Source organism: Parus major, chromosome 3 (genome assembly GCF_001522545.3).
Source record: "Parus major isolate Abel chromosome 3, Parus_major1.1, whole genome shotgun sequence".
In the NCBI taxonomy this organism is placed as follows: domain Eukaryota; kingdom Metazoa; phylum Chordata; class Aves; order Passeriformes; family Paridae; genus Parus; species Parus major.
Genome location: NC_031770.1, coordinates 109,480,710 through 109,501,541, shown reverse-complemented (window position 1 = coordinate 109,501,541; position 20,832 = coordinate 109,480,710). Strand labels below are relative to the sequence as shown.

The window sequence follows — 20,832 nt, the reverse complement described above, 5'->3', positions numbered from 1 at the left end:
CATGACCCTGAGAGACCCAAGAACAACACTTTGGTCCTTGTGTGAGTGTGGCAAAGAGACCTTCCCAGAGGTCTCATGGTTTGTTTAATTAGGAAGTGGATTGATGGTTCATATTCCTCCATTACCTGGTATTTTACATGGAGTTTGGGTGAGTTTTGTTGCCTGTGTGTGCAAAGATGGCTCATCTATACCTGGGACAAGCCCCCCTGACAGCAGTGATGCCTTTTCAGTACCCTCCCTATAAAAGCACCATTAGATTTAACTAATCCTCCGTCTCCTTAATTAAATACTTCTGGAGCAAGGAGCCTTACCTTCTGTGCTTCAAAATTGCAGTGATTACTCCCCTGCTGAATATACCTTTTTTTTTTTTGTGGTTGTTTTCTAAGCGGCTTTGCTGGTTTTTTTTTTTCTTTGAGTTATTTATTTTTTTTTAAACAGGAATTAAGCTGTTTCTCATGCCATTGTCCAGTTACAGACTGGCTTGAGACTGACTTTTGCCATGGCCTTTGACCTCCAAAACTGACCACTCATTTTTTTCCTGAACTAATCAGCTCTATGAACTATTTACAGTTGGCTTTTGGGTCTTCTCACTGCTTCTGCAGCTGCCCCTGTCTGAGTAATTAATGATGCTGCGGCTTGTTTATGGTCTTGAGTTACTAATGCTCTTGGCTGCAAATGTATTTTTACCTCTGGGACGTGCCAGTTTCCTGGTTCTAGTCCCACCTCACCAGCCCAGGTCAATTTTTTGTGTGTAAACAGATTTATCCTCTAATAGTTTGGTAGAGACTAGAGCCATTCATCAGTCCCATAGAGAACATGCCCAGCCAGATTCTTCCCTTCTTGTGCCTGTGCAACTCAACAGAAGTCAGAGAGATTTCTGCAGGACAGCTAAAATTAAATAAGAAAAAGGGAAAAAATACTCCTTTCCTTTTAACTGGGGATACAAGCTAAGTCTCAGTTAGAAATAAAGATATTGGACAGTGCATCACATGTCCAGCCAGGAACCCAGCCCTGATCCTTGCTGCATCAACACTTCTGGGAGTAATTGAAGAGGGGCTTGGTGGGATAATCCCACCTGCATTTTAAAGCTGGAATAGTGGGTAATGAGAAGTTACACAGCAGCAGATGATGCAGATTGTGATAAAAATATCACCTTATGGCCTTGGAAATGGTTTGTTGGGTTGTGTTCCTGGCTTGTTCTGTCCCAGGCAGTCATGTCAGGAATGTTAAGTCATACAGGAAAACTGAGTTTGGTCTCTCTACTGTCTCTGTTCCAGTCTCTCCACACAGGTTTATTCAGAATTGTTCTGCTCGTTTCCATCCTTGGTTTATTCATAGCTACAGTTCCTTCCAGTCTTCCTGGGGATAATGTTATCTTTTGTCATAAATGATTAATTTTTTCACAGTGTATAGTTCTCTAGGTACCTTGCCTTCTCCTGCTTTTGTTTTTGTTGATTTTGTTGGTTTTGTTTATTTGTTTTTGTTCTGGAGGGTTGTTATTTATTTGTTTGTTTTTTGAGTGTGTCTAAGGCTACTTCCTTAGTGACTTTTGAGTTGAGCACCACAATTTCTGCAGTTTTTGGACACATTTATTTCAGAAACCAGAATAAGATAGTCCCATTGTCTCTCTACATTTGCTGCCCAGTTTGGTTACCAGTGTCTGATCCGGTTACCCAGGAATGGGATTTTTGGGGTGTTCTGAGCAGGGCCAGAAATTGGACTCAGATCTTTGTGGCACCCTTCCAACTCTGGATATTCCATGGTTCTATGAAATAGAAGTGATGAAGTTGAATGTGATGCTTTCATTGAGAGGATGAGAGATTTTTAATTTCAAACTTTTCCAGGGGTTCTCCTTTCTCTCTTACTTTCTTCTCCCTCACATCCAGCTTGGAAATGCCTCAATCAACGACAAATTTGGAACACTGAAGGGATGTGCACATGAATAAAAATCTTTAATGGAGTTGCTGAGCACATTTTAGGATCTACTAGACTAATTTGGCACTCTGATTTCCTAAGAAACTCTGTACAGGTTACTTAAATATTTGAAGACAGCTTCTCTGGAATTGCTGGATGGTCAGGAGAAACCCTACAAATAATGACAATTATTAATCTCTGGTTTGTCTTTCTTTTTAAAAAAAAATTATTTTTATTTTTATATTTTTTTTTAATTGGATTTTTTGGAATGGAGGCTAGTCAGGGTTTGCCTAAAGAAGTGTTCCCAGTGTGCAGCTTTGCAGCTCTTTCCTGGTTGGTGTTTGCACCTGTAATGAGCATTAGGTGATACCTTCTGTCCTGAGACTTCTTGAAGAATCCTTGGGAAATTCAGCCTTAAAAATCATAGAATAATTTTCCATTAGAAAAGATCTCCAAGATCATCAGGTCCAACCATTCCCCCAGCACTGCCAGCTCCAGCACTAAGCCATGCCCCCAAGTGTCACATCTTTGTGTTTTCTGAACACTTCCAGGGATGATCCCACCACTTCCCTGATCAGCAGCTTCAGTCTGGCCATTCATTGATTTCATAGCACATAGAATTAAATTCTACTAATTTATTTCTGGAAGTCAAAGTTCATATATTGGTCTAAAAAATGAGGCATTGTGCTTTTCTCTTAGTAGAGAGAATTCTTTTATTTTTTTATTATTATTTTTTTTTCTGCTTTACACTTGGTTTTTTTTTACAGCATAAGATATTTTCTGTTCTCTTTGGGATGGCCCCATTCCATCTTTCCCACAAAGCTGTATATATGCCTTCACTCTCTCAGTGAGAAAAATCCTTATACACTGCAGGGAGTGAAAAGACAGTTGCAAAAGTGCTCTGGTTTTGGTTTCTACAGTAAAAGCACTTTTACACTGCGTGGTGCAGTGCAGGCAGGAGGCTGCTCTTAACGAACAGGATGAATGAGAATGCTGTAATTGTCTTGGGGATGCTGTTCCACAGAGGAAGACCTCCCCATGCCAATTGAAATTCCATAGCTTTACAGTTGTGGTGAGTATATTTCAGTTACTTTGGCAAAGGGTTAGAGGTGTGAAAAGCAGGAGAGGCAGGGAATGATGCCAAGAGACAGGTTCAGCTTCTTTGGGCACTGGGCAGCATTTTGCTTGTTAATTCTACTGACTGTAGCAAATAACTTGCATTTGCATCCCTTTCAAGTATGTGTAGGAGGGAGGAGCCTGCACCAATTTGTCTGGTTTAATTATAGATGTTCTACCCACCTTCCTAATTGCTCCTTCATTAAGAAGTAGCTTGTTTCTTTTTTTCCCTAGGAGCTAAAGATAATCAACTTTTGTTTGTTTCTGTAAATATTTTTTTTCTGCCCTTGAGGAGATAATTATTTCTATTGTTGCATGAAGATGGTGGCCAATACAGGAGGAATAATTAGAGCAGATGGCTGAAAATACTTCCCTTGTAAAAGACATCTAGTATAATAAAATACCTCCCTTCCTCTTTTGTCTCCTCCAAATGTATGTTTTTCTTCCCTTCAGGTGGATGGGAGTTGGGTGAGGGGGCGTAAATCTTTTCATGATATATTAAACTGAGGAGCTGCTAAGAGTTCACAGCCTGGAAAGTGAGCTCCCCTGTATCCATCACTGAAATTAAAGTGTTTTCAAATGTGGTGTGGAGTCCTGGGTGTGTGGCGTGGGGAAACCTGCGCTGCACTCCATCACTTGGAATGTTAACCTTGTCTCTCCGTGGTGACTGAGGACAGGAACACTTGCTCTCTGTACTCGCTGGTTAAATGGCAATCTGTCAGCTCCAAGGAAAGGCTGCTCTCGTGGGTGTCAATCTCTGCTGCGTGGGCAGCACTCCAAACCTTTGTTCATTCATGGATGTGCTCGCTGGGACAGGGGAAACTTCCTCCTGCTAAGGATTGCAGGAACCACACTGTGCTCCCTGTCCCGTCAGCTGGGTCTGGGGGAAAGGATAAAACTGGGGGTGGAAAACCCTCCTGCCTTCAGGTTTCTCCCTGTGCCCATGTCACAGGTAACCCTCAGCTGGAACCCACAGCCTGCAGTCATGGGATGGTGTGGGTTGGGAGTGACATCAAAGAACATATTCTTTCAAAACCCTTTCCAAGGGCAGGGACACCTTCCACTATCCCAGGTTGCTCCAAGCCTGTCCAGCCTGGCCTTGGACATTTCCATGGATCCAGGGGCAGCCACAGCTCCTCTAGCAAACCTGAGCCAGGGCCTCACAGTAAAGAATTTCTCCTTAAAATCTAGGGAAGAAGGGAGAATAGTGAGCACAGCAGGAAGGGTCTGTGTTTAACTACCTCACTGCTTCTTGCTTTTAAAATTTATTTTCTGATGAGAGGATGAAAGCTCTTATCTTTCTGCCTGTACTTGCTGTTGCAGTTTTTTTTGGGGGACTGTACTCTAAACAAACCCCACTTAACTACAGAAATTGTTAAGTTATCCCAAAGTGTGATCAAATTATCTATTGTGTGTCTAAACAGGAATTCATCAACTCTTTAAAGCCCAAATCCTGCATTTTGGTGTCCTTCCCATTTGTGAATTGTTTACCAGCCTGGGTGGAAATGCAAGTTTTTCACAGTTATTTATTCAGTTGTTGCAGTCACTGCTGCTGTTTCTGAGCCCTGGAAGTCACAGGCACAAGCTGACAAACTGATCCTGAGATTGTGTCCCCAAAGTCTGACAGAAAGGCAGTGCCAGTCTGGCTGACAACAACAGCATCTAAAACACATAAAATGGAAAGAAATATGCCTGGAAAAAAAAAAAAAAAAGAAAAAGTACAGTAGGCAGGAAAGGGGGTGAGGTTCTGAATTGCAAAGAGATTGTGTGTCTTTTATTGTATGCTACAAAAATGTTATTTTACTTTTACATAATTCATTAATTATTTTGAAGATACGATTGGGAAGGAGTTGATACCCCCCAAAATTAACCTGTGTTATAACAAGCTATGGCCTGGTACACAAGGTTTGGGCTTGATGTGAGTTGTGCACAGAATCCCAGAATATTCTGAGTTGGGAGGGACCCACAAGGATCATTGAGGTGTCCTCACAGGACACCCCAAAAATCCCATCATGTGCCTGAGAGCTTTGTCCAAATGCTTTTGAACGTGGGGCTCTTACCTGGGGTGCCTCTTCCAGTGCCCAAATTCCCTCTGGAAAAACAAACCTTTCCCTTTTGCTGTGTGCATGACACTTTCCAAATGGATGTCAGAGCTGGAAAGCACTTGCAGGACTCTATTCATTGAATTTTCAGGTCAGATCCCTTCCCAGCCCTTTCTGCTCTTTGGTGCCCCAGGAAAAACAACTGGGGTTTCTTAGGGATTCCCAGTACTTTTGATTTCCCACCCACAGGAGGTTTCTGCCCCTATTTTGCAGGTTTGGCTCCCTACTGGATTAATGCTGTTTGCTGTGCTGGATTCAAAATGTGAAATGTTGCCAGTGTGGGTTTCCTATGGATATGTCATGTGAGGGCACATCCTGCAACAGACTGGGAGATGATTTTACATGTTCATTTCAGGTTATAATTGTTTATTTAACTCAATACCTTGTATAAAATATACAACCAGAAGAAACTCATGCTCCAATTTATCATTTGATTGTCACAAACCTTTCAGGATTGCAGCATCTTTGTTGTCTTGCCTCTCCTGTTAGACCTCATTGAAACTGGCCACGTTCAAGTGTGAGCTCTGACACAGACACAGATGGCTGCAGAGATGTTATGGTCTCATAAGCTCTGTTTCCTCCAAATCATCTTTCCAGCTCTGGTACACACTGAAGCCAGAGCGTGGAGCTGCCATCTCACTGCAGCAGCTGCTGCCAGCCAGCTTCAGCTTCACAGCTCAGGGCTTGTTTTATGCCAGCTCCTCTCTCTCCCAGCCTGACTTTCCAGCCCCCTGCCATTCCTCCTGAAGCTGGAAAAAGCACAGGAGGAAAATGCCCAGCACCAGTGGCTGAGACACAGCTTTCTTTGGCTCTGCAGGTTCCTTCTGGTTCATTCAATGTGGGATGGGCACTCAGCCACCACCCTGGCACCTGCAGCTGCTGCTGCTCTTCAGGCTTACTGAGAAGTATTTCAATTAAACTCCAGAGGTCAAATACAGGGTGTCAGGTAGGGAAAAATGAGAAAAAGGAAGAGTTTTGCTTGTCTGAAAAAGACTAGTGAGAGGGATGTTGTGGCACTGTCACCCGCCCTGTGTAATCAGAGATGTGAAATTAGTTTTTATATTTGTTCATGTCATTTTACCATGGGCTGCTTAAATGGAACTGGATATAAACACCACCATCCTTCAGCGAAGGAACTTAAGAATTCTGTTGCAGATGGAGATTACACAGTACTTTTCTCCCAGAAATCAGGGAGGATAATCATATGGGATTCACTAAGTCGAGGAAAATCGTACTGGTGGTTCAGGGCAGGTGTCCCTTTCTCAAAACTTGCATTAGACCACACCCTCTTTTCTCAAAGATCTTAAGGAGGTGCTCTTTCATCTTCAGGAAGGTGCAGGACTGCAAGAGGAGAGTCACAACAAAATAGTTTGATGTCTTTCCTCAATCCCTACAGAGCTGCCTTCCCTCTAACCCCGCAGTGCATTCCTCTGTGCTGTGGTAATTTAAAGTATGTTCCTTTAGCAAACCCCCTTTTCTCCTCCTAAAACAGATTTTTTGGATTTATTCTCCCTGTGGTAATGCAAAGATAGTACCAGTGATTATAAACAGCTCTTGGTCTTGTGTTATTAGCTAATTAAATAGTTAATTTTATTTATAAATTTATTTATAAAGAAGAAGTACAAATCAGAAATCACTTGAAAGACACACAGGCAGGTGGTGCACATGACAGTGCACTAAGCCAGGCATTTTGTCACTGGAAACTTTTAGGTATGGACTGTGTGGAAAAACAGAATTTTATGACCATGATTAACAGATTTTCTCCCTCTGTGAGGGTGGGCAGGCCCTGGCACAGGGTGCCCAGAGAAGCTGTGGCTGCCCCTGGATCCCTGGAAGTGTCCAAGGTCAGGCTGGACAGGGCTTGGAGCAACCTGGGATAGTGGAAGGTGTCCCTGCCCATGGCAGGAGGAATGAGATGATCTTTAACTTCCAACCCAAACCATCCTGTGATTCTGTGATTCCAGGATTCTGTGATTCCACTGTCGCAGATGAACACAGAGATTTTTGTGCCAGGTGGTTTTGGTAGAACTGAACAGATATTGAGTCCTCTAAGAGGTGACAGCACCAATCAAGCTCAAGCACTGATGCTAGGTAGAGAGAAGCTTAAATTGAGAACTAGAGTGTTTTCTAGCTAGAAATCCTTATTTACCATCTTAAAAGAAAAACAAAAAGGTCAAATTCAGACGAGGAATTTATTCTTCTTAACTCTTGCAGGGCTTCTATCAACATCTCACTAAGTGCTGGCGAGGTCTGGTACATTCCTTACAGCCTTGCTTGCCCATCAGAGGTACTGGGAAGGTTCTAAGTGATTTCAGAGGGTCAGAGTGACTCAGAGGCATTCAGCAAACCTCCTCAACCAAATGTTCCTCTGGATCCCACCGTTTCACAGCTGCCTCCCCCAGTGCTGTGCTGGTGGCATTGGCAGCATTTGTGCCAGACAGGAATTTATGGAATTTGTAATTTTATGCTATGGTTGGCTTGATAAGCAGTGTATGCAGTTTTCTATGAACTGTACCCTCCTCTGAGATAAAAACGAGTTTAATTAGCTGTTTTTCAGTGGATCTGTTGTATATTTTATACAACCTGCTTCATAGTATTGTCAATGAAGAGTAATTCACAGCCTCTCTGGGAGGATAGTGGTAAAGGCATCTATCCTTTCAGCTGCAAATTTGTCTGAAATCTCTGAACTATATATATATATATATATATGTTTACAACTAATGAAAATTAAACTTGTCCTACTACACGTAGCAACTGTAATAATTTTACTTTTTTGATGATGAAATGATTCACTTCCTCTGACACCAGAGTTTTAGCTCCCAAGAATTTTTCACTGCCTGTGTGTTAATGCAGTTCCAGGCTTCAGTCTGAACTGAACCAAGTTAATTCCCTTTGTAGAGAAATCATAGAATGGATGTAGAAAATCCCAGCATCCAGCCAGGGTGGATATCAACCAGGTGTTTCATTTATCACTCATTCCCTGGTGTAAATAATTTGAATTGTACAATGACAGAGTGGTTTGGGTTGGAAAGACCTTAAAGCTCATCTGGAGATCCATGGGCAGGGACACCTTCCACTGGAAACTCAGGTGCAGAGCTATGGGAAATACTCTATAAAACATCAGGCACATAAAACTAAACCTGAGAGCAGCACAGTAAAAGAGAACAACGATCATAACACTCCCATTATTGACTCACCTCAACTGCAGCTCCCTGGCAAAAGCTTTAATGCGCTCGATGTGCTCTGCTTGAAAATGGAGTAACTCTGTTTTGCTTTTGTCTTGAGGTTATTCTTTCCACTGCTGTTTTGGATTAGCACAGCCCAGTGAGGACCACAAACATTTCCATGTCTGGTTCCCCCCCAGCCTCAGATGGATTGAGGATGTTCTTGCTGGTTCACATATGAGACCAAACAATATATTTTGGATTTCTATATCCACACTTGTGCACACATGCCCAGGCAAAAATATTCACACCTTCTTCAAGAAATTCACCCCTCAGGGCCCTAAACAACCTGGTCTAGTGGGAGGTGTCACTGCCCATGGCAGGGGGATGAAATGAAACAGTTCCAACCCAAACAATTTTGTGATTCTATAAAACCTTCACTACAAAGTACGTGCTTGAAGTTTAGAGGTGAGGAGGAACCTTTAAACTCTGGCATCATTTGCTACTGCACGTCATGAGTCAGTCTAATAGCAGTTTCCAAGTTATTCAGGGCTTTATTTGGAATTGCTGTGCTCACCCTCAAAGAAGAGGCAATAATAACACCAGATAAGCTGAGGAAGCTAAAAGGTATTTGAGAGAAGGAATGTCTGTCTAAATGAGGATGAGCAACAGGAGAGCCCTTGGGAAAAAAACAACCAAAAAACCCCTCTAAAGCAAAATACTGCCCATCCAGCAGGATGTTTTAATTCTAAGCTCTTCAGGCTATTTTCTATGACATTGCCAGGAAACAGCAGTGCAGTTCTGCTTCTCGGGAGGCAGAGAGAGACACACACCAGGAAACCTGGGGTCGCTCTGCAGCCAGACCTGCAGCAAATCCCTCCATCCCCAGACCAGAACGAGACAAGGGGCAACCCCCAAACTGTGACAGGCACTCCTGAAGGCCAAGAGCCTCTCCAATGCCCAAATCCTTCTATTCCTTTGCCTTACACAGGGTCCCTGTGGAAGTCAGATTGCCCAGAGCACAGTGGAGGAGATGCCAGTGCCACGCTGGACACCTCTTCTGTGCTCTGAGCTACCTGGACTCTTGAAAGGTGGGAAGGAGAGTGGTTTGAACTTCTCTGGACCTTTCTCTTTCCAGCTTGCCCTCCAGTTCTGTGGCCGGTGGGACGAGGACTCCAGCTGGCCTGCTGGCCACCAGCCGCGAGATGGCGATAACGTCACGATAGAAGAAGGTCGGACCCTGCTCTTGGGGACCACCACGAGCATCCTCAACCTGCTGCAACTCAAAGGTCTGCAGGAGGGGGGTTCGGCGCCCTTGCTCCTCCAGGGACGGGGATTTTCATGGCTCTGATCTCTCCTTCCGTTCCTCAGCTCCAGCATCACAGGAGACACCTGGTTGTGCAGGCTGAGCCTGCTCTCAGCAGATGCAAGGGGGCAGGGATGTGGGACAGGGCAAGAATTTAAATATGCTGTGTGTGGAAGGAATTGTTTATGCTGTTTGAGGCATAATGAAAGCATAAGCAAAAAGACCTTTTTTTTTTTTACCTTTTTTCTTTCCCCAACCTATAAACATTGCTGCTGTCCTGGGCAGTGTTCAGTGATAATTGCATCACTAGAAACAAAAATCTGCTCTGTTCTGTTTGGCATCTTTGGGGCAGGTGTGTCACAAACACCTTTACAAAATTATTGACATTATAGCATTTCAGGTCACAACTATCAAATGCAATAAATAATCCTAAATCCTAGAGCACAGCTGGTGGGCAGTAAGTAAAAAACTGAGCACAGTTCTAGTGGGAAACCCTGGATTTGCTGGGTTTATGTACCCATATATAGACCCAGAATAAGAGTGAGAGACACACATGTCTCTGTGGGTGAGAGTTCAAAGTAAGAATTTAAAGGACTTGTAATTTCATGCCAGAAATCTTCCCCCCTGGAAGTTAGGTCTTGACTGTGGAAACTGCTGTATGCATGCCTGGTATTGAGGGAATGAGCTGTGCTGGTGAAGTTGCTTGCTCAGAGTTAAGCCACCACTGAAATAGAGCTCAAAAAATGAAATTAGGGTATTTCATATGTTTAAAGACCAGGATTGTTGCTGGTAAAATTACTTTCATACTAAAATGATATTAAAGGTACTAGTTTTTCGTTAAGATGATGGTAAAACTCATGCATTTGACAATTATATTTTATTTTAAATTTGAATGGTAATTTGATAAAGAAAAAAGTTTACAAGTTTATCCCTATCATGAAAACATTTCCAGAAATGATTGAACTTGCTCAGTCTAGGCTCAGAGGTTTTCAAGAATTGCTACATCAGGCTTCATTCCTATTTAAAAACAAGATTAAAAATCAACTGTGATTAAAAAAAGGTGAAACTCTTTGGTACAATTTTTTTCCCCAGTGAAAATTCTAAATCAATGATTCAAGAGTCTTTTTAATCTCGTTGTGATTATGTCATATTTTAGAGGAGACAAGTCAGAACACCAGATTTCTTTTGGCTGCAAATCTGGATGAAGATTTTGGAACTCAGTTGCTGACTTTGTGAAGAATTGGGGCAAAATATTGGAGCAGGAACCCTCTGAACTTTGGACCTATTCAAAGGTTCATTTGATCTATGAGTCAGCCCTCATGAAGCTACCAGAGCTCTGATTGAATTTCATGAAGTCTGGAGTAGTATCTTTATGGCTTTGGCTCATCTGACATTCAAATCATTCCTCCTCTTTATCGTGTTTTCCAAGAAGCCTGGTTTTTAATGTCAATTCAGTTAGAAAAGCAGCATTAGAATATTCTAGATGTGATTATGTTCTCCATTGTTACATGCCAAACAGAGGGACAAAACATTTTAGAATTATAACCTGCAGGAATTTTTTATCTGAGCTTTGTGAAGTTGCATGTTGCATCCACCAGCACTACCACAGGTTTCCTGGCTGTGTGACCTTGGTTAGATTTGGAATCAAGACATGCTGAGATCTACTTAGAAATGAGGTTGAGATTTATCTTTCCTTCCCTTCCCCTTTTTTAAGCTGTCCTGCTCAGGGGAGTTGTTTAGGCTCCTGTAGTGATAGAAACACACATCAACAAAGACCTGTTCATCTCAGGAATTACAGACACCCAACTCAAACAGAATCACAGGTGATCCCTCAGAGCAGTAGCTACCAACTCCATGAGCACATCAAATAATCCATCACTTTCCCCAGGTGCAAGATGGGCATGGCAGTAAACCCCTAACCCCTAAGGTCAGTGTAAATACCTGCTTCAATTGAAATGTCCCATTCCCATTCTACCTGGAGAGCTTTTCTTAGTTGGAGCTGGAGAATGGGATTAAATTGTAGCTCTGCTCCCTTTGGCTTTCATGACTCAGCATCAGGCTGGTTGTGCACTCTAAAGCTGAAAATACAAGGTTTTGTAGATGGAAAAATGCTGTGACACCACTGAATCCACTGCTGCTACACTGCCCATTTTCTGGTGCTGTATCCAACAAACCCAACACATTTACAGGCCCATTTCTTGAAATCCTCCCTTTTTTGAGACACCATGAGGATTTTTGAATACTGCCCCTGTGTTGTCTCCTTTTTGGTGATTTTAACATTGCAGGAATTACTTAAAGAGTGTTAGAACAAGGACATCAACTTCACGTTCAGCTTTAAACTGACCCTTCTTTGGTTGTATTTGCAGCCCCAAACATACAGTGATTCTGGGAATGACCAGACTGTCTGGGCAGAAGATATGGAGGCCAAAAAAATGGAAAAATAGGATTAGGCAGCTGGGTTCTGCTCACTTCCACAAGGTCTCAGCAGTTTCTCCATCCTCCTCAACAAGCAGAGCATGAAAATGTGGCTATCGAGAGTGGAAAGTTTAATAGCCAGGCTGTGGAGCAGCTCAGACAAGACTGATTGGGGAAGAGATACAAGATAGATAGACTGGATAATTCTGTATGTTCAGCAGATTGCAGTTATTTTTGTGATCCCAGCATCACAAGTATGGAAATATTTATGCTAACCCAGGACAGATGGAAATTTCCTTTGCGCAGGGCTTACAATGGAGGAACTTGGTGTTTGATGGGTGGATACCTCAGACATGTGTTGTTGCCTTTGAAATTATGGTGGTCTAGGGAGGTTTGGAGACAAAAAAAAAACCCCAAAACAAACAAAAATGTGTCTGGTCTTTCAGGAGGTCCTTGGAGATGAATTTTGGGGTGGCACTCCCAGTATACTTCAGTGGAATTGAAGATCCTTGCCCTTGCAAAGGCAGTTTTGAGGAAGCCTTGTAGGCATAAGAGGGAAGATTGCTTTGATCTTTGCCCTGGAAAATATTCATTTTCACTTAAAGAATCATTTAGGTTGGGAAAAAACCTCCAAGATCATGGAGTCCAGCCTTTGGCCAAATACCACCACGTCAACTATAGCAGAGCACTGAGTGCCATGTGCAGTCTTCCTTTGATTCTCTGATTCTGTGAATATCTTAAGTTTCTTGTAATCCGCATTTTGACTTTGGCCAGAATGGATCCTGTGAGTAAATCTAGGAGTAGGGAGAACAAAGATATTGATTTTGCTTGTTTTCTCCTCCTCTTTGATGCTATTAGCAACAAGCATCAAATATTCACTGATACACTACTTCAATAGTTGTCAAATAAACTGTGCTTCAGTTACTGCTGATAAAGATTGGGTTTTAATTCACTGAAAGAATGAAAAAGTGTTTCCCTGTGTTTTCTTCTCTATGGTATCAACCAGTTTTTAAACTAATTTTTAAATCCCTTGTCAGTAGGCACAGTTGGAACCTGTACTTGTTATGGTGTTTTCTGTGCCATTTTGATCAATCCATATGGGATATGCATTGTGATACTTTTTTTCTTTTTTTTTATTTTTAGGCAGTTTCCAGTTCATATTTTCTTTTTTTAATCAGGCAGAGACATTACAATTAAAATACCGTAAAAGTGATTCTGGCAGTATTGCAATAAGCATGTTTTTTAATTAAAGAAAGAACATGGGATGTACAAATAGTACCAGCTAATGGGAAATTTCATCCAATGTATTTTTTAATTGAGATTTAAAAGGAAGAAAAGTCGGCTCTATTTCTCTCTGTCACTGCATGATATTTTCCTACATTGTTACGGTGAGCCTTCAATAATTAGTCTCAGAGCTTTAAAATCCTCTCTGTTTTAATGAAAAACTCTGAAAGGCATCAGTTCTTTATTTTTCAGTATATTTTTCTGCAGGGATCCAGTGTTATTCAGTAGAGTGCAACTCACAGATGTGGACATTCCTGGAGGAAGGGTTTTAAGGCCCTGAATTTGTAGCATGTCTTTTCAGATCCTCCCCCAGCTGCCAACCCTGGGTCATGTTTGGGTGTGGACTGCATTTTTCTTTTGCCATCGTGTTCCATATGGGCTTCCAGGATGTACTTTGGACTCCCAGGACTCTCACTTGCCAATTAAATTGATTTGCTGTGACTCCAGCAGCTCCTGGGACCCCTGTGGGATGTTTCAGAGGGAGCAGATCTGTGGAAGCCAATCCTGGCCAGGGAACTGAGGACAGCTTTGGCAAAGACTGAGAGGAAAGCCCAGGCAGCACCATCTCTTTCCTCTAATCACTGTCATGGAAGGAGGGAATCACAGAATCACAGGATGGTTTGGGTTGGAATGGACCCTAAATCTCATTTCATTCCACCCCCTGCCACGGGCAGAGACATCCCAGGTTGCTCCAAGCCCCGTCCAGCCTGGCCTTGGACACTTCCAGGGATCCAGGGGCAGCCACAGCTTCTCTGGGCACCCTGTGCCAGCACTTCACCACCCTCACAGGGGAGAACTTCCAAATGTGCACCTAATGAATGTCTGTCACTTGGGGACTTGAAATGACCACCCAAGGACCTTTGTTTTCATTACACTGCTCTGGGTGGTGTTTACCTGATGCCACCACAAGGAAGGTGAAGCTGGAAGCTCCTCAGTTAGATGATGTCAGATGTGCTAGAAGACACCCTGGAGTGTCTGCACCTCTTCCCCACCCAGTCAGCTCTCCTTTTCCACATCCATCCAGGTGTTGCTAAGTATCTCAGAGGCCCCTTAAGAGCTGAAGAAACAGAAATATTTCTTTGAAGAAGATGCATCTATGGCAGCACCTCCTGGGATGCTGATTGGAATTGCCTTTTACTTGTCTCCTGAGTTCTAAGGGAAGAGGCTGATCAGTTTCCAAGGGAGCACGTGCCATCTGAACAGATGGCTGTGAGCACAGCAAGCCAAAAAACAAAGGCTTGTCAGGCTGGGGAGATGAATTTTGTCTGAGAGTACTGAAGCAGCTGCTGATTCCTCTCCCAGGGAGGGATTAAGGCCTCCATCCAACAAAATGCTGGAATACAAGCTTAACTTTTGAGTGTGTTAGTGATGTCCTGGTGGAAACACAGAGCTAATCTGTACCTGTGTGCTTTGAACGTGGAGGAACATTTGAAGGGAGGTGCAGGATGGGTTTTGGACTCTTGGTTTGAGCAGCCTTTTGGAAGGGGCCAATACAACAAAATTCCCCTTTGCATTTCATTCATCCATGGTCCAAGGTGCAAACAACTTTCATGGCTCATTGGAATGTCCTGTGAGCATGTCAACAGGCTGCAGGTGACTGATCTACAAAATAATTAATTGTCTTTTCTAAAGCCCATTAACTCTATATTTTTCTTTCTGTACACAGCAAGATTTTAGATGCTTTGGGTTTTTTTTCCCTGTTTGGAGGCGCTACCAGGGACACCCTTGGAGCAGGAGAATGAGCAGGAAGGGGGCTGCCAGCACACTAAAGCCTTCTGGTTGTACAGGGTCAGGCAAAGCTGTTCCAGCTCTGGTGGAGGCATCCTGCTGTTTGCCACTCAGAGATGCTGGCCAGGAAAAGAACTCCTGAGCCTGAGGCTGTTTGTTGGGGAATTCTGTGGCTTTGTTGTGAAACACCAAGTGAGAGGAGCTGGTAAGAGCCAGCTGGACCTGTGGGGCTGAGTTACTCCTGGTCATGGAGCAACCAGAGCAGATCTTCCCTGCACTGTGATGGGAAGAGGCAGCCCAGGCGAGAGGATGAGATTTCAATCTGCAGATCCCCTTCCACACAGAGGAAGTTTCCTGCTAGCTGAAGTTTATGACACAGAAGTGATATATAAGAACATTTTGTTGATACTCTTCTACCACCTGATTATTAAAAAAAAAAAAAATGTCTTGGGACTATCCAGCACTCCTCTTGTAGTTTGCTGGCTTTTCAGCTTTACATAAAGAATTAAATCAAATTTGAAGTGGAACTGAATATCTGAAGTTGAACTAAATATAAATATGTTACTTTTATCCCATCTCCCTAGTGAACTGTTCATTATGAAAGACATTATTATATAAGATATACTTATATTGACAGTGAATGTAAAGTGTGGCCTCAAAAGGTGATAATAGAAAATGTCTCCATGCCAAAGGTGTTCTTTGCAATGGGGACTTTGCTTCCCTCCAATTTCAGGAAATCTCTAAAGCAGTCTACATCACAACCTAGAGGAAGATAGTAAAATTGCTTTTGTTTATTATGAGTATATCTGTTTAAGATTTTTTTTTAAAATTTAAAATGATGTTTTTGAGAAGGGATATAAACTGTTACATCTGCAGGTATGAATCTTCTTGACAGAGGCAAGGAAAAACTCCAGTCTTCCCAATCTTCTGTTTCATTGTTCTTTTTTTAATTTTTTTTTCTTATTTTTCAGAAGTGCATGATGCAGGCTGTTTTCATAGTTAATGTTTTGAATACCTGGGCTGTGGCATTACATGAGTCAGTCCAGGACACATGAAAGAGAGAATTGTTAATAAACAACTTTCCAAATCCTTTACTTTTGAGCAGGTCCTTCACCATTTCCCAGGGACTTCAGGAGGTAAATCTCTTTTCACAAAACCAGTGGTGTTGTAATTATTCTTTCAGCAGATTTAACCTCCCTCCTTATTATTAAGTTTGTTTTCTTTAATATTCCTTTTTTTTTTTTTTTTAATTATTTGGTCTGGCTGCTTCTCCCTCCTGTGGGACATGTGGAGTTGCCTTGTTGTTTTTATTCTTTCTTTTCCTCCTTTTTTTTCCCCCTTTGGTAAAGACAGATAAAGAAAGATTTCTTTTCTGTTCATGCAGAGGTGGAGGCTAATTGCTGGGTTAATTGAGAAGAATAGTGCTTCTGATGTTCTCACAAAGTATCAAATAGCCTCAACATATTTCTCCCCTCTCTCCCTCACTCCACCTAAAGAGACCCATTGAATTTCCACATTACTGTACAGAAGTGATTATGGGCTTAATTGTATTTATTTTTCTTGGTGGGGAGGCCATCATAACAGTGGTTGATTGATTTTTATAAAATCACCCTCAAGGTCATGTGTAGGACTTTGCTTTCCTGTGCAGCCATAACAAACAATTTGAGGGTCACAGCCAAAGGCTCCGTTGAGCAATATTCCTGCTTTCTGCTTTCAGAGAAGGGGTCAAGTGCAATAAAAGAAGGAAGCATAACTTTTATTTTCTTTTTTAAAAAAACGGAGAAGACAACCTTGTAAAGCAGCAGCTGTATATTTATTCTGACCCAACAAAAACCACAGAGGTGTAGAGGGACAATATGCAATTTTTGGCCAGAAGAATTTGTAAGTTTGGCCAGAGTTTGTTTTACACATAGACTTGATAAATGGTTAAATGAGTCCTTCCTAATGCTTTCTGTTCTGAAATACAGTTCTGTGGTGCTGCTCTTCTTTTATCCTCAGCAGTTGAACTTTTCCACTGTATTTTCTCCCAAAGACTGAGCACCATTTGGATTTGTCCTGGGAGGTTTTCAGAAGCTTTGCAAAGGTCCAGGGGACAGCAGCGTTGTGGAGTGACCATGGGTGTGGGTGTCTGCCCCTATCCCAGGGTTAAATTTTGTGTCTGACTGCTGCTTCTAAGAGAAAGCAAAAGAGTCACATCCAGCAAATCCCACACTCATAGAATGGTTTGGTTGGAAGGAACTTTAAAAACCATCTTGTTCCAACCCCCCTGCTGTGGACTGGACACCTTAAACTAGACCAAGGTGCTTAAAGCCCCATCCAAGCTGGCCTTGAACAATTCCAGGGATGGGGCAGCCACAGCTTCTCTGGACAACCTGCTCTAATTTCTCAGCACTCTCACAGGGAAAGAATTCCTTCCTAAAATAAGGGCTTCTCTTGTTCATGTTGCACCAGGGGAGGTTTAAATTGGGCATTAGGAAGAATTCCATTACTGAAAGAAAGGTCAAGAAGTGTAAGAGACTTCTCAGGACATCCCTGGAAGTGTTCCAAAAATGTGTGGACCTGATGCTCGGAGACATGGTTTAGTGGTGGACTTGGCAGTGCTGAGTTAATGGTTGGGCTCTGTGATCTTAGAGGTCTTTTTCAACCTCAGTGACTCTGATTTCTCTCTGGAATGGTCAAAATTTCAGGCCAGGTGTTCACAGATCCTGCTGGAATTCCTGCTGCTCCTGGGATGTGGTGGGACTGTTGTTTGTACTTGCACACAGAGCAGTCAGCAGCATCCAAGCTTCTCAGACACTCAGAAATCCACAAAAGAGATGGAAAATCTTTGATCAACAGCTTGAAAATTTTGAATGGGAAATATGTGCCTGAAAATTGGGAAATCTTGTATGAGACAGAATTGTGATTTTACAATCAAAGGATAGGACAACTGTCTACCAGCCCTCCTGGTTCAGTGGTACAGCATGGCAGCAATTAAAATACTCATTAAAAATTGTATGAAGAGAAGTGGAAATAGAAATGACTGTATTTCACTGAGAACAGAGCATAGGAAGTCAATAAAGACCTTAGGGAAGATGTCTTTTTTTATGTTAGGAGTGAAATAAATCACAGTGATTTACAGTTCCATTTATAGATTGTGGTGATAAAATTATTAACACTGCTGCTATAAGGCAAAAGTATTTAATAAATATTTCTTTTCTCAGTATGGGAAGGAACAGAATGGTAAATTATATCACAAGAGGAAGATGGACCAGCAGTCCCTTTATTGCCAAATAATGTTAATAGAATGAAAACATTAAATATTCTTTCAGAGTACATTCTTAAAATCAGCAGGTCCAGTCTCATTCAAGAGCTTTAAAACTGCTGCTGGAGTCAGATATCTTGTGTTGTTTTACATGAAACAAGCTGAAATTTGTTCTGGTTCATCAGAATCCACGCAGTATAATTTGCAAAAACTCTATACAAAGGCTCAATACTAAAACATTTGCACATAGAAAAGTATGTCTAGGGAAAGAGACAATTTACACATAGAAGAGTTGGTGTTTGTGAGAGCAAACCTGTGGTTCCCAGTGGTTATAAGAAAGAAAATGTGAGATTTATCTCTTTCTTCTATTAAGCATATTCTGTAAAAAGTTATGTAAAAATCTGGGGAAAGCAATGAAATCTGGAAAGAAAATATTTAATGGGTGCTCCCTGTTCAAATACTGCTTTTTTAATAAGCCTAAGAAATGAGGACTAAGTTATAAGACTTTTTTATAAGCTCAAGAAATCAATGAAACAAGGAAAGCCCCTCCATGTGAGAATAAAAAAGGAAATCAGGATAAGCACAATATGAGCAATGATGAGCAATAATCAAGATAGTACTTAATCTGCTTTTATATTGGAACTTTTTTCCTTTTTTCTTTTTTTCTTTTTGTCTAAATACTGCAATTAACCCAGGTGTCTGATCTCCCTTCTTGCTAAGGATTGGTAGTGTTATCATGGAATGGTTTGGGCTGGAAGGGACCTTAAAGATCATCTGAAGATCTTCTTCCACCCCCTGCCACAGGCACAGACACTCTCCACTATCCCATATTGCTCCAAGCCCCATCCAGCCTGGTCTTTAGCACTTTCTGAGTGGAGCAGCCACAGCTTGTCTGGGAAACCTGTGCCAGGACCTCCCCACCCTCCCAGGGAAGAATTTGTGAGGCAGGAGAGCCCACTGGGTGGTAGGTAGAGAGACCACCCTTAAAAAGCTGCTTCCACCAGCAGCAAACTGGCCATGGAGAGCTGGTGCAGTTATCAGCTGCTTCACACAAACCCAGCGTGGCAGACCCTTTGAAACAAGTGTGAAGGTTCCAGACTTGGGGAATTCCCCTACTCTCTCCTGGGAAACACTGGATTGACCTAGGAAGGCATGTCCCATGTGCAGTGTGACAAAAGGAATGAGAGCCCACTCTGTCCACATCCATTATGAGGAAAGTGACAGTGTCCTTCACAGGAGAGGAAACATGAAAGGAGATATGGAATAAACCATCCTGAGGTGACAGACTGGGATTTCCAGCTCTCCAGAACAAGGGAGGCATTTGACAGAACTGAGGAGCTTGAGTAAAAAAAAAAAAAAGGTGGGAATGGTTTTTCACTGCGCATTTCACCCACAGAATCCATTGCTCCAAGAAGTTGTTGAGACCAAATATCACAAGGATTCCAAAGACCAGTTCTTTATTACTGGCCAATCTTATCCAGTTATACGAATAACTGTGTGTGTGATTCTCTGTGTAATAGTCAGTAGGAGGAAAATGTTGGCAAGGAGTGGAAACCTTATGTTTTGAGGTGAAGCTAACCTCTAATTAGGGATTAAAATTAGGTTTTTATGGGATGGGGAGAACAACCCACAGCCAGCTAAGAGGGGGATGTGTCTCACACTGTATTTGGAAGCATCTGGTTTTGAACACCAGCTGGAAGAGTTTGCAGGAATAAATCAACCACTGACCTAAACAAGTTGCCAGTTCTTATATTCCAAAGCAGTTTTCCTCTCCCCTCTGCCAGTCACAAGTAGTTTGTAATCTAAAAAGTAACATAATACAAATTAAGTAGGAATATCCCTTTTCAACATTAAGTGACTTAGTCAGTTAGAACTGGGATTTTCCAAGCACAGCTTCCTTCAGCTGTGGTTGGTGTGTCTGCCCAGGCTGACTGGCCTTGCTCAAGTTTAGGAATGCAGACTGTTGTAGAATCAAAAAATGTACTGGATTAACCAGATCTGTAAAGTGCTGATAAATCCATACAGAGAAATAAAGAACAAGGTGGAAATTTCACAGAATGCAATAACATTTTAGACTTAATTTCATAATTTTATTGCAAATCCCTTTGTTTACCTACCTCTTACAGTTCCTTTGACTGTGAGAGAATGACTGGGTGAATACATGATTGTATTTTGTTCTTCTCTTGTCTTCAGGTGGCAAACTCCTGTTTACTGGACCAGGACCTGTAGAACTGCATGCTCATTACATCCTGGTGTCTGATGGAGGAGAGCTCAGGGTGGGATCCTCTGAGACCCCTTTCCATCACAAAGCACACATCTATCTCTATGGAAGCCTCCATTCTCCGCCTTTATTTCCATATGGAGTCAAATTCCTGGCAGTCAGGAATGGGACCCTTTCCATTCATGGTAAGTACATTTCTTTTGTTGTCAAAAGCAAAGGACAAATGAATAACAGAAAAAACAAACAAACAACAACAACAAAAAAAAAAACCCAAAAAATGTTTTTAGAGGAAAAATAAGTTGTCAAAACTTTGGTCATGATTCTCATAGAATGCACTG

The 20,832-nt window shown here is 42.1% G+C and overlaps 1 protein-coding gene across 1 annotated transcript in view; it reads left to right on the top strand.

Moving 5' to 3' along the window:
• The window catches only part of PKHD1 (PKHD1 ciliary IPT domain containing fibrocystin/polyductin), a 245,082-nt gene that overhangs the window by 78,923 nt on the left and 145,327 nt on the right, over positions 1 to 20,832 (top strand). The window contains exons 37-38 of the mRNA XM_033512946.1: positions 9,435 to 9,585; positions 20,467 to 20,679. Of these exons, the coding sequence (XP_033368837.1) occupies positions 9,435 to 9,585; positions 20,467 to 20,679 (364 nt within the window). The remainder of the gene's footprint in view (positions 1 to 9,434; positions 9,586 to 20,466; positions 20,680 to 20,832) is intronic.